This window comes from Lissotriton helveticus, chromosome 7, assembly GCF_964261635.1.
Source record: "Lissotriton helveticus chromosome 7, aLisHel1.1, whole genome shotgun sequence".
Taxonomy (NCBI): Eukaryota; Metazoa; Chordata; class Amphibia; order Caudata; family Salamandridae; genus Lissotriton; species Lissotriton helveticus.
Window position 1 is genome coordinate 678,243,003 of NC_136068.1, and position 14,330 is coordinate 678,257,332.

Sequence of the window (14,330 nt, forward strand, 5' to 3'; positions counted from 1 at the left end):
GGAAGATTCCTCAACCGGCGCCAAAGTTATTCCCAATAGAATGTTGCGATTTCCCTATGGAAAACAATCCTATCTATATATACCTACTGGCTATCGCCAGTAGGTAATATATATATATATATATATATATATATATATATTTTTTTTTTTTTTTTTAATTAATCACCGAGTTGCTCTGTTACCAAAGGCACACCATTTAACAGCCGGTGCGAGTTCCAGGGACGGGCTTTCCCTGCTTTTCAATTTCTCACCAAAAAATTACTCGCACACCACCAGGAATATAATTCTTATGCATGTTTATTTTGATGCCATTACAGCAACAGCTTAACCAAAATATATATATATATATATATATATATATATATATATATATATATATATATATATATATATATATATATATATTCACGCTCCAGGTTGTCCACCTTGTGAGTAGCACGCGAGCAGCAGCTTTATTTATGTGTAGGTGAGGACGGGGATCCGCTCGTAGACGCCGCTCCGTAATGGATCTGCCCGACGCGTTTCGAAGCTCCATCTGCTTCTCTTCAGGGGCTTTAACGGAAGCGGTGTGCGCACCCGCTACACTTCTTCAATTTCATATAACTCACCCGCCAATGGGAGGCTCCAATGAGACTTCTGGGAAGTGTAGTACGGAAAGCACACAATCAAGTCCTGTATGGACTCCACGAGTGGGCCCGTCCTCGATCCCATGTACGGCTGCTACTTCACTGCCGTGACCCCCACGTTAACGGGGTGGTGCATACTCTGCGGCTGGACTGCCGCATATAGATTCACGCTCCAGGTTGTCCACCTTGTGAGTAGCACGCGAGCAGCAGCTTTATTTATGTGTAGGTGAGGACGGGGATCCGCTCGTAGACGCCGCTCCGTAATGGATCTGCCCGACGCGTTTCGAAGCTCCATCTGCTTCTCTTCAGGGGCTTTAACGGAAGCGGTGTGCGCACCCGCTACACTTCTTCAATTTCATATAACTCACCCGCCAATGGGAGGCTCCAATGAGACTTCTGGGAAGTGTAGTACGGAAAGCACACAATCAAGTCCTGTATGGACTCCACGAGTGGGCCCGTCCTCGATCCCATGTACGGCTGCTACTTCACTGCCGTGACCCCCACGTTAACGGGGTGGTGCATACTCTGCGGCTGGACTGCCGCATATAGATTCACGCTCCAGGTTGTCCACCTTGTGAGTAGCACGCGAGCAGCAGCTTTATTTATGTGTAGGTGAGGACGGGGATCCGCTCGTAGACGCCGCTCCGTAATGGATCTGCCCGACGCGTTTCGAAGCTCCATCTGCTTCTCTTCAGGGGCTTTAACGGAAGCGGTGTGCGCACCCGCTACACTTCTTCAATTTCATATAACTCACCCGCCAATGGGAGGCTCCAATGAGACTTCTGGGAAGTGTAGTACGGAAAGCACACAATCAAGTCCTGTATGGACTCCACGAGTGGGCCCGTCCTCGATCCCATGTACGGCTGCTACTTCACTGCCGTGACCGCCACGTTAACGGGGTGGTGCATACTCTGCGGCTGGACTGCCGCATATAGATTCACGCTCCAGGTTGTCCACCTTGTGAGTAGCACGCGAGCAGCAGCTTTATTTATGTGTAGGTGAGGACGGGGATCCGCTCGTAGACGCCGCTCCGTAATGGATCTGCCCGACGCGTTTCGAAGCTCCATCTGCTTCTCTTCAGGGGCTTTAACGGAAGCGGTGTGCGCACCCGCTACACTTCTTCAATTTCATATAACTCACCCGCCAATGGGAGGCTCCAATGAGACTTCTGCGAAGTGTAGTACGGAAAGCACACAATCAAGTCCTGTATGGACTCCACGAGTGGGCCCGTCCTCGATCCCATGTACGGCTGCTACTTCACTGCCGTGACCCCCACGTTAACGGGGTGGTGCATACTCTGCGTTATATATAACACATACAATGCGTTTTAAAGGCATATGTTGTAAACGCATATGCGATCTAAAAATCAAAAAAAAACTGTGGGGTAAAAAATGCGTGGTAAAGGCATGCAGAGTGTTTCCCTGCGTTGTTCTGTCATACAACCCTATGTCACAACTGAATCATTGCAACCAAAATGATAAATTATGCCGTTTATTATCTGCTGCCAGCAGCATTTCCAAATCGGGATTTTTTCACAAACCCACAGTGTGGTGAAAGGGTATGCTCCTGTGTTCACCGCACAAGCAACTGGGTCAGAAGATCACTTCCGTTCACGTCATTTGACACCCAGTGTGACTTTGGCCAAATCAATATCTCACCTTTTCTAGGCCCACATTAGATCGGGGTTGTCACGGGTCCTTGAAGAAATACGGTAATATCTTTAAATAGAAACAGAACACAGATGCATTAATGTGTGAAGCAGGTGTGAGACCGCCTGGCAAAACACATTGAACTGAGCCATCAGTAAAAACCGACGTAGGACTTGCTGACGCTGCACAGTGTCCATTCAGGGAAGCTCGGAGTGAGGCAATGTGACAGTGCACACATTGCACTGTCCCATCAGCCTAGTGTCAGACCACATGAGGCCAACACATTGCACTTGTAAAGCGGAGAAGCCATTGGCTGAAATATGGCAAACGTCTATGATTGAAATTCACCAAGCAGGGCTCTGATTGTAATATGCAGACGGGTCTGCGATTGTTATTAGGGCTCCCGGTTTTATAGTGTGTATTTTTTTAACATTTCCGTCTGTATTTAGCAATATTTCTTTTTTGGCCATCTTATTTGCCGCTATCCATATTTATTTACTGTTTTCAGAAGTAATGGAGTTGTGAAATGGTATATTTCCATATTTATTTAGCTGATAAGAATGCACTTAAACTATGATGTCTGTTGGGTTTTAGATAATTAAACAACAAATATAACAAAACACGACACCCACAGATAAATATTTGCATAATATGCATTAACAAATGCCAACATTTAAGGAAATCTCGTCCTGCTTTTTAACTCCCCATGCTGTCTATCTGCTCAGCGGTCGAACTGGAATTCATAAAGAACGGCATTAAGAGTCTCTCACATAACAAGAACTGTATATATTTTTCTGTTTTTTAAAATATAAACAGTCAGTAAGCACATTGTTTTCTGTCTGTATTTATCTGTAAAAATCTGTAAAAACGGAAAAGTGGGAGCCCTAATCGTAATATACAGACGGGGCTATTATTTAAGTTCACCAGGCAGGGCTCTGATTGTACCATATAGATAAGGCTATGATTCAAGTTCGCCAAGCAGCGCTCTGGTTCTAATATACAGACAGGGCGTTGACTGAAACTCACCAGTCAGGGCTCTGATTTTAATATAAAGACAGAGCCAGGCGTGCAACGCCCATTGGGCTCAAAGGGCTTCAGCCCCCCCCCCCAATTGTGTGGGTCAGCCCGGGCTGAGACATCTTCCCGGGCTGGCGACCGTCTTATTGCAGCTGAACCCGAGTACTTCACAGGCCTTTAACCCCTTCGCTGCTGCCGTCGGCCGTTGGACGTCACGTAAGCTACCTCCCTGGTGCTGCGAACGTCCAACGGCCGACGCGGCCGCACCCGTTTCTTCTAACGTTCAGCACTGGCACTGAACGTTCGAAACAGCAAATGGGTTAAAAGACCATTTACTTGTTAAAGAGGCTTTGTTGTGTTTTCACCCCCTCTTAGAGGCCCTGCAGCTCCACTCCGCCTATTGCTGGAAGCCTTAGCCCCCCGAAATGTGTATCCCCCACCTCCTCCCCGAAATTTGGCTCTAGTTGCGCCTCTGGACAGAACTATGACTGAAGTTCACCAGTCAGGGCTCTGACTGTAATACACAGACAGGGATAGGACTGAAGTTCACCAGGCAGGGCTCTGATTGTAATACACAGACAGGGCTAGGACTGAAGTTCACCAGGCAGGGCTCTGATTGTAATACACAGACAGGGCTAGGACTGAAGTTCACCAGGCAAGGCTCTGACTGTAATACACAGACAGGGCTAGGACTGAAGTTCACCAGGCAAGGCTCTGACTGTAATACACAGACAGGGCTAGGACTGAAGTTCACCAGGCAGGGCTCTGATTGTAATACACAGACAGGGCTAGGACTGAAGTTCACCAGGCAAGGCTCTGACTGTAATACACAGACAGGGCTAGGACTGAAGTTCACCAGGCAGGGCTCTGATTGTAATACACATACATACATGGCCATGATTGAAGTTCACGAGGCAGGGGTCTGGTTGTAATACACAGACAGGGTTATAACTGAAGTTCACCAAGATGGGCATGAGTGCAATATACAGATGAGCCTATGACTGAAGTACATTAGAAAAGACCGTGATTGTAATTTATAGACACGATATTATAATAGAAGTATAACGAGGCAGACAGAGCTGAGGTCTAACAGTGTCAGACAGGGTATGGCTGTAACATGTAGAGGAGGCTACAACTGAAGGTAACAGGTAAGGCTAAGACCAAAATAAACAGACTGGGCTGTGACTGAGGTGAGAGGGCATTGATTGCAATATACAGAGGCAGGTCTACGACTGACATTTACCAAACAAGACTATGACCACAATATACACACAGTGCTATGATATATGAGATAAAGTACTCTCTGTCCTTATAATCATAGTGCAAGTCACTGAGGGGTTCCATGATCATACAGAGCAACAAGGAAAAAACGTTGAGCTTCTTTAGAATGTCATGAAATTCAGAGGTGACTCGTAATATTTTAACATATGGCAGAGTGCATTTTATTATTTATAATACATGATCACACAATCACCCTTTTCTGCAAACTTATTAAATCCTTGGTGTCTGGCTGATTCATATAAAAGAGACATTGTAGTTGCAGAGATAAGGAATTAAAAACATCCCTTAGTGTGGAATTAAACATTCCAAAATCAGTTGGTAATTTGTTACAAAAACATATTAGAATTAGTTTAATGTACGTCTGATTAAAATATAAGTTGTAGCTTACAATGAATACTGACATGCAGATAGATTCTTTCTTCCCTGGAAGTATCTTGCGCAAAAATAAACTTGCAATAAATCTCCCCTTCTGCAGAGCACTGTTCATTTTAGAAACGAATATCAAAAGCAACAACATGCCAGTTCTCATTTTTGTTGTTTAAACTACATCTGTAATAATGCTCTGTGACCTGCTTTCACCTTGGCAGCTGGCTCTGGCAGCAGGCATTACGACGTGACAACTCAACTGCAGTAAATCATTACAGTTGAGCAGCTGCATAATTTTCTTATTACAGGTGTCTCGAGATGTCACAACTCAAAGGTCTATATATTATGAAAGTGCAGCAGACAAGGCTATGAGCGACATTTACTAGAAAGGGCTATGAGCACAATATGAAACAGGGATGTTATTGAAGTATTCCTAGTCAGAGGGGGCAGTGACTGAAATATACCAGACAGTGCCATGGCTGCTATTTTAAGAAAGGGATACCGCTGAAGTACATTAGACGAGCCTGTGATTGCGATGTATATATGTATAGAGACTGGTGTATGGTAGAAGTCTAAGAAGGTGGAGAGAGCTCTGATCGAACAATACTATATGAGCAGGCGCGGCTGGTACAGGTAAGAGCAGTGGGGCAGCGAGTGAAGTCCACAGACGACGGAATAGGGTGGGGGAATAAAATTAATTAAAACCACTTACCTTGCGCTCCCTCCTTTGCCGACTCGGTGATGCAGTGAGCGCAATGTAAGTGGTTTTATTTATTTATTTTTCCCTATTCTGTCGCCTCGTTGACTTCCCGCTCTGCCCCTCCCCCGCCCACCCCACTGCTCTTACCTGCACTGGCCGCGCCTGCATACAAGGTATGATTGATACATGTAAATATGGTTACGATTCACACCTGCCATCCAAGGGCACGTCCACAATGAGCAGACAGGGTTATGATTGAAGTGCTCCTGATCAGGGAGGACAATGATTGCAAGATACTGAAGAGAGCTGTGACTGCAACGCACAGAGACAGCGCGGTGGTTGAACTTTTCCAGACAGCGCTATGACCATGACACACAGACAGGACTATGAACACAACACACAGACAGAGCGATGATTGAACTTTACCAGGTAGCGCTGTGACCAAGACACACAGACAGCGCTTTGATTCAACTTTACCAGGCAGCGCTGTGACCGCGACTACCAGGCCGCGCTGTGACCGCGACAACCAGAGAGCACGATGATTCAACTTTACCAGGTAGCGCTGCGACCACGACACACAGACAAGGCTATGATTGAACTTTACCAGGCAGCACTGTGAGCACGACACGCAGACAGAGCTATGATTGAACCATATCAAGAACCACAACACACAGAAATGGCTATGATGGAAGTTTACAAGACATCGCTATGACCAGCGGCAACTCCTCCTGCATGTGTAGGGAGGGGCTGAGCCAGGCCCTCGGAGGGGGAGGAAGAATGTTGTGCACTTCTAAGTACGCATCTCTGTTTCGCCGGCCGTCTTAGACCAGCCAAACAGACATGCGCACTTAGGTTTCTCTAACCCGGCGGTATTCAACAGACTCCTTGTGCCTGAGCGTAGCGTAAAACCAACCCTCTCAGGCAAACCCCCATGCTGCTCTCATAGTATGAAAGAAGCATCTGGATTGGATGGGAAGTCTGTTGCCCCACGGACTACCAGGAGCAGCAGAATGGTGGTGCACCAAAGTGGATGGCGACCGTAGGTACTTTTTTTGCTTATTAGAGCCCCCACTCCTGCCACCCTGCCGCCCTGCCACTCCATAGTGGCAATAGCCGCGATAGGCTATGAGCACAATACACAGACAGGCCTGTGTATTGTGGTATGTATACCAGTCAAGGCTATGATTTTAATATACCGAAAGGGAAGAGACTGAAGTACACCAGAGAGGGCTGTGATTGGAGCTTGTCAGGCAGAGTTCTGACGACAATATACAGAAAAGGCTATGACTGAAGAGTCTTAGACAGGGCTGTGGTTCAGTGTATAGAGAATGGGGCATGCTGGAAGTATAACAAAGGGTGCAGGGCTATGCCTGACAGTGTATACTTGTTATATGTAGACAGGGTAGCTATGACTGAAGTATAACTAATCGGAGAGGGCACAGATTGAATCGCACCATTAAGGGTACCAGGCAATCTGTGTCCGCAATATACAAACAGGGCTATAACTGAAGCACACTAGACAGCTATGTTTGCAGTTCATATAGAACATTGATACTCAAAGTACTGTCCGAGGGCCGCATGTGGCCCTCCTGACCTTTACATGCAGCCCCATGGCAGCAGCAGCACTGAGCTGCTGTTTACTCGACACAACACTAGCATAAAACAAATGTTAAATATACAGCAAGCACTTATTTAAAGGTTAATTGCAGTTAAACAAAAGGAAGTAACTAGGTCCTTAACTTTAGAGAGGTGTGGCGCCGCGGCCAGGGCGACTGACGCTGGAATCTGGGGATCAGGGTTCGATCCCCGGCTCCGGCGGCAGGTTAGCCCAGCACCATGTGACTCTGGGCAATAGCTCGCTTAATCTTCCCGACGGCCCCCAGCGCCTAGAGACCCTAACGGGTGATTGTGCGCTATACAAATGTGGATTATTATTATTATTAGGAACACCTTCATTTTTAAAGACAGCAAACATGTAAAAATACGATAGTCTTTTCAAAATTCAGAAAGTGTATTTCATTGACCTGTAGAACCATTTCACCTTACTAAATCAAATTTATAGCAGTGCATTCAGAAGTATCTTTTTAAAGTCATGGTTTTCAAACATGAATTTAGAAACGTTCATGCTTAACCACCCCCACCCTGACAACAATGCCATTAGTGATTACATCCAAGCACAGGAGATAGTTTTGCACAGCACACATTCTGATGTCATGTATTTTGAGGTCATTTTATGTGATAATGAAGAAAAAGGAGGGAAATTGTAATAAAACAATTACCCAGGGTCACACAATTTGGTCAAGTGGACAAGCCGGGATTCATCCCAAGTTTTCTGGTTTCACATTGAACAATTGAGTTCAGCGAGTAGATATACATGCTTCGCTTCCCCTACACCCACTTTACACCCACAAACTCCCTGTTGGCATCAGTGCGGCTCTCGGTAACACAAAAGACCAAACATCCCATGATATAGAACATTGATACTCAAAGTACGGCCTGGGGGCGCATGCAGCCCCCTTGATCTTTACATGCTGCCCCCTGACCAACAGCAGCACTGTGCTGCTGTTTACTTAACTAAGCACTAACATTAAAAAGATGTTAAATAGAGAGGCAGGCACTTATTTCAAGGTTACATGGTGTTGAAGAAAGGGTGTAACTAGGGAGTCCTACACCACTTTACTTTAGGAAAACCTTCATTTTCAAACACATCCTGCAGCAAAAGTGTAAAAACATGACAGTCTCTTTAAAATTCAAAAAGTGTATTTAATTAATATGCAGAACCTTTTCACCTTAGTACATTTGATTATATCCATGCATTGAGAAGTATTAATTTAAAAGTGATAGTTTTCAAATATGAATTTAGAAACATTCATCCTTCCCCCTACCCTGACAACAAGTGAATAGTGAACTAAAGAGGCACGTTAGTTGTTATATGCACTCTTTGGGTAGCCTGGGTTTCCATTACACATGATCAACATTATAGTTTATTAATCAAACACAAGAGAACATTTTGTATAGCCCACACTGTTAAATCATGTATTTCGTTGTCCTCCTATATGTGATCATGAAAAAAGGAGAGAAAGTGAACTTAAACAATTGTCTAGGATCACACAATTTGGTAAAGTTGGGAGGCCGGGATTAATCACAGGTTTTCAAATTTGACATTGTTCAATTCACCCACTCGATGTATGGTCTTCGCTTTGCCTACACCAACCTTACTACCCCCAACCCCCTTGCCCGATCACTGCTCTGCTGGCATCAATGCGGCTGTCGGGCACATCACATCCACCAAACTTTTTGGCCGCTGGGAAAATGCTTGTGAGCACCCATGATATAGAAAGAGCTATAAAAGAAAGATGACAGCCATGGCTTAGATTGGAATATACCAGACAGGGCTAGGACTGAACCTTGCCAGCCAGAGTATGATTGAACACATAGAAAAGTCCATGACAGAAGCGGACCATTATAGGCAGGGAGATGCATGACATACAGGAAAGGGCTTAAAATGCATTCTAGAGAGAATGGACGACGACAGAGGCATAGCTCAGCTGACACAGCTGTTATCACAGCATCGGACAGGCCTATGATTGGAATATGGCCAGGGCTATGACGGAAGCAGGACAGCTCTATGACTAAAGTGTATTGGACTGGGCCAATATTGAAGGATGGCTTCTTCCTATATGAAGAGGTGGCTGTGATGAAATATGTACACAGAGCAGTGCTTTAACACACATACTTTAAAGGCATTGGAGTAGAGAGGTCATGGTTGAGTTACACAGAATAACTTATCCTTTAGGCACCCCGGGGTGGGGGAACAACTTTTACAACGCACTACCATTACAACGCAGTCATTACAATGCAACATCCCTTACAACGCATGCCATTACAACGCAACCATTACCACGCATGACACTACAACGCATACAATTACAACTCATGTCATTACAACGCAGTCATTACAACGCATACCATTACAACGCATAGTACCCTTACACTATTCAACACTTACCCTATTGTTGCACCCTCTGGAGTTAGAATAGTAATTTTTACCGCAACACTATCCAACACTTACCCTACTGTTGCACCCCCTGGAGTTAGAATAGTAATTTTTACCCCTACACTATGCAACACTTACCCTACTGTTGCACCCTATGGAGTTAGAATAGTAATTTTTACCCCTACACTATCCAATACTTACCATACATGCAATGTAATGGTATGCGTTGTAATGGTATGCGTTGTAAAGGTAGTATGCGTTGTAATGGAATGCGTTGTAAAGGTAGTTTTCAGAAAATTTGTTGTAAGGGCATGCGTTGTAGTGGAATGCGTTGTAAAGGATGTTGCGTTGTAAAAAATGCATTGTAAAGGTATGCGTTGTAAAAGTATGCGTTGTAATGTCATACATCCCACCGGGGGAGCTCCGGTATGCAGACAATACTCTCGCTGAACTATTCTAATTCAAGCGCCTAGACTGCACCATGATTGATGAATAGGGCATTGAGTGAAGAGTGCACGGATGGCCTCAAGTGATGTTGCTTGACATGGCTGCGTTTGGAGCCCAAAGACAAGGCTTGGATTGATGTATCAGACAGGGCTCTGATCGAAATGAATCAGAGGATGATGATAGCTGTGTCTGGTGGCTCAGTGGACTAATGCGTCCACTGCAGGGGCCTGTGTTCGACCTCATGGTCACAGCTTCTAATCCCGGCGGGTCCACCCAGCCTTTCATCCATCTGAGGTCGATAAAATGAGTACCATTGAGTTGGGTAACAATTTACATCTGTTATGCAGCACCTTGAGACCCTTGGGTGATATGTGCGCTTTACAAATACACATGTCATGTTATATGTACCAGTGATTGAAGTGTATCAGACAGGGTGGTGTTCATGTATATTAGACAGGGGAAGATTGATACGTACCAGACAGGGCACGATTGCAGTCTTTCAGACAGGGCTATGAATGATACACACCACAAAGGGATTGAGGGATATGAGTCCGGCCTATGACTGAGGTGTACTGCAAGGACCTAGGATTACACCATAAAGATAGGGCGGGCTCTGGAATATTCAGACAGGGACAGGGCGGAATACACAGACTCTGCTGTGATTGGCTTATAGAGACAGAGGACTTCCTGACAGACGCACCCAGATAAGCATACAGGGGAGCATTGATGGTAATATACAGACGGAGCTGAATGAAGTACGCAGAGAGAGCTCTGAATGAAATCCTCGGACGTGGCTCTCATTCAGACACTCACAGTGGGCCACACAGGAGTGTATCACCCTGACTGGAGTACATAGATACGATTTAAATGAAGTATTTCATTGACATGGCTGTGAATAAAGCACACTGTCGGTGCTTGGAGCTAAGTATCCCAGATATTGTGTTTATTGTATAGTATCCCAGGTGTCCACAGTGACAGTTTAGGAAAAGGGTGAGGCTTGGCTCACCGGTACAGCGCCCCAATACAGAGCCGGTTTAATGCGAGGGCTCCCGGCTGCAGCGGCGCCCGGTGGGGGTCGGTGGCAGACCCTGGGCGTCTCCCTGTTTTAACACAGAACCCCGCGCCTCGGTGGCAGGCTCGAGGAGAGAGATAGGGAGATAGGGTGGAGAATGGAAGAAAGGGTTTATACAATGGGGGCCGTCGCAGCAGCGGGTGGAAAATCCAACGGGGGCGATAAAAGACAAAGACGGGACGGGATGGTGATGAGAGAAGGTGTATCAGGGAGGGGGGAGAGGCCGAGAGATGAGAGGGGGGCGGAAACGTCCGTCCGTGTTTACAGAGAGGTGAGAGGAGACAGGCGAATGGAAACATACGAGAGAGATGAGTGACATGCGAGGAATGCAGACAGACATGATCTATAGCATGCCATGCCAGAGAGAGATAGAGCGAGAGAGGAGCTCGGACACAATGCCCCGCCGCCGGCCTGGCCTCTCTGGAGCCAGCGTGAGAAGTGTGTGCTCTGCCAGAGAGCGCGAGCGCACCAATCACATCACATGAAAATAAACAACAGGGGGGGGGATGCAGACAGGGGAGGGCCGGCGTCCTGGACTATTGTGCCGAAAACATGCACCCGAATAAAAGTATCAACCTATCATAAATCCACTCACAGCCACCCCCTCCCCCTCCTATCATCACGCAAACCCTGCAGGGAACCAACCCACTGTAAGTACCCACGCACGGCCACACTTATACCATTCTTGGAACACTGGCCAACCAACCTCCAAACATCCATTCCTCACCCACAAACATATACACAAATACAACACGCCCACAGAAGCACGCTTACTCTGCCCCATGCCCGTTTGCCACTGTAAAGACATCACTCGTCCATTAAATAATATGAACTCATCTCAAAATTGTACCCTTAACACCAACAGTCACAATCACATGTCCACAATTAAGAACACACTTACTCAGTCAGCCACTCCCAAATACACTCACCCACCCACAAAGGAACATTCAACTAATAACTCACTCCCACTTACCGGTACATATATACTCGTATACAGTCATACAATAAGTTATCTAAGCACCTTCTTGAATACACTCATTAAAAAATGCATGGATATTCACCCACAGCTACACAAATATGCACCTAACACAAATAAGCAGCCACTTACAAATACACCACAACTAACTCTCACAACCTACAAATACATATTGATCCGGTAATACACACCCATTCTCTGCACCCATGTAACCAACCACAAACACCCACCGATGCATAAAAACACGGACATGTACACCCACAGATATACAATAACCCATCCGTAAATACATATTACTTCCAGCACACACGCAACCCACCAAACCCATACAACCACCTGCCAGTACACTTCCAAAAACACATCACTTACAAATGTATATCTAGCCACTCATACACGCCCACCCAGAAAAACACTCTCCTTCCCCAAACCTAAATTCTTCATAGACCCAGCCGGCTTCCCACAACCAATTATTCAGCAAAAATTCCCGGCGTCGACCTTACTCGTGTGCAGGGATGCCGACCCTCCCCCCACCACCTTCTCCCACCTGACAGCGCCCGCAGGGAAGCGCACTTACTGCTTGTGCTCATATTGGAGGCGCCAAGAAGCCCTCACATCCACGCCGGGACCGCGGCGTCCTCCTGTCCCCCGAGCGCCGGTCCTGCCCTGGATCCGCTGCTCCGCCGTCAGAACCGACTGTCCCCCGCGGTCTCCGTCCAATCCCGGCTCATCCCCCAGAGGTGCACAGCGGGTTTTGTTCTATTTCCACTTCAAGAATCGAACCTTATTCAAAAGTGAGTCGTGAGATCACCAGCACGTTTGGAGGCAGCGCTATTCATCGCAGGGGCTTCTAGCCGCTACATGCCACCAATGGCTGTGGTACCCAGGACAGCGCGGAGTCTGCGAGGGGCAAGAAGACCGGGATAAATATCCGAAGAGGCGCAGATCCGCAGGAGCACGAGAGTGCTGGTGACCAGAGAGTGGTAGTGAACGATGCCTGGTGCCCCAGCGACGGCCCACAATGCGCTGCGGCGGCCACCTGCTCCTCCACTGTGCTAAGAGCGGTGTGCACCGGAGGCGCTAGGCAGGATCTGACAGGGTGCTGTGCCGCCGGCAGGCCTCTGACAGGGGGGCGTGGCCACGGGGAAGGGGCGGGAGCGACAGGGGTGTGCACTATGGGAGGGGCTGGGATGATGTGGGATAGTGGCCTGCACCAGAGGGAGCACCGGCTCTGCCTCGATACTCCTCCGCCCAGCTTTATGTGCCTGTTATTTCTCTCCTCAGACACCTTGTTTGACTGAGCGCCGCCTGCACCCAACCATTCAGGGTGCCAGGCAGTGAGGAGGTTTAATAGGAATATGGAGATGACGGTGGGAAGCGCCTGGTGACGGAGAGCGCGATTGGCTTAACTCTGGTGCTGGGAAGAAGAGCAGAGAGGACATTGGCTGCTGCCACCTGCTGGAAGAGTTCAGCATCACCGACGCTCCGCTCCTATTGTTTTATCGTCCCATGCGTGGGAGAATATTTATCTGTCTGTGATTCCGAGTTGGGCGGAATCCAGGTGCTTTTTTATCACACTCGATGAACAATGGTACTCAGGGGTATGTTAATTTTCAAGTGTGATAAGTAGCAGCTGTGAAGAGTTTCCGGGTGCTACATGCAGATTTCAATGATTCCTGCGCCAAAATCCGAGTGGTACCGTAAATACCACACTCTTCCCCCTGCTAAATTCTAGCAGGTTTAATCTGCTGGAATTTAACAAAGGGTAAGAAAGATACTTTAACACACCTGGTCATCGCCGTATGCAATCCAAGTGGTAATTCCGATCCCATCGCAAACAGATTTATGCAGGGGGTCGGAAAACACGGACCCACTCACAATGTGTGTTTATGTGCCATTCTATGTTAGTTTTTTTTTTCATAGTACTTAATCCATTTCAAAGGCAAAAAAAATTGATTTACTGAATGTTGAATAATGTCAAACATTCACCCCAGTACAGAGATCAGGGGCTAAATCCATCGTTTTCTTGCTCCCCATGCCATTCCAGTATAAACCTACCCAACCATATGCAAATCAGTCTTGACCCTGCTCCCCATGGGAACAGTCCAGCCGGAACTGTAATGCTAGGTCCTCCCTCGACTGAGAACAAGAATCCTGGGACCGGTTTTGGGGTTTCACCCCTCATCAGCCAGGCTAGCTTGA

The 14,330-nt window shown here is 46.8% G+C and overlaps 1 protein-coding gene across 6 annotated transcripts in view; it reads right to left on the reverse strand.

The window, feature by feature from the left end:
* ABLIM3 (actin binding LIM protein family member 3) overlaps nucleotides 1-13,384 on the reverse strand; it is a 432,795-nt gene extending 419,411 nt beyond the window's left edge. For 2 of the 6 annotated variants that reach the window (XM_078652989.1, XM_078652988.1), the window contains exon 1: nucleotides 12,706-13,382. In XM_078652989.1, the coding sequence (XP_078509115.1) occupies nucleotides 12,706-12,718 (13 nt within the window). In that variant the 5' untranslated portion in view covers nucleotides 12,719-13,382. Of the gene's footprint in view, nucleotides 1-12,705 lie in introns of all 6 variants that reach the window. The other 4 variants (XM_078652993.1, XM_078652990.1, XM_078652992.1 and 1 more) reach the window with 4 other exon arrangements.
* Between the last annotated feature and the right edge of the window lie 946 nt (nucleotides 13,385-14,330).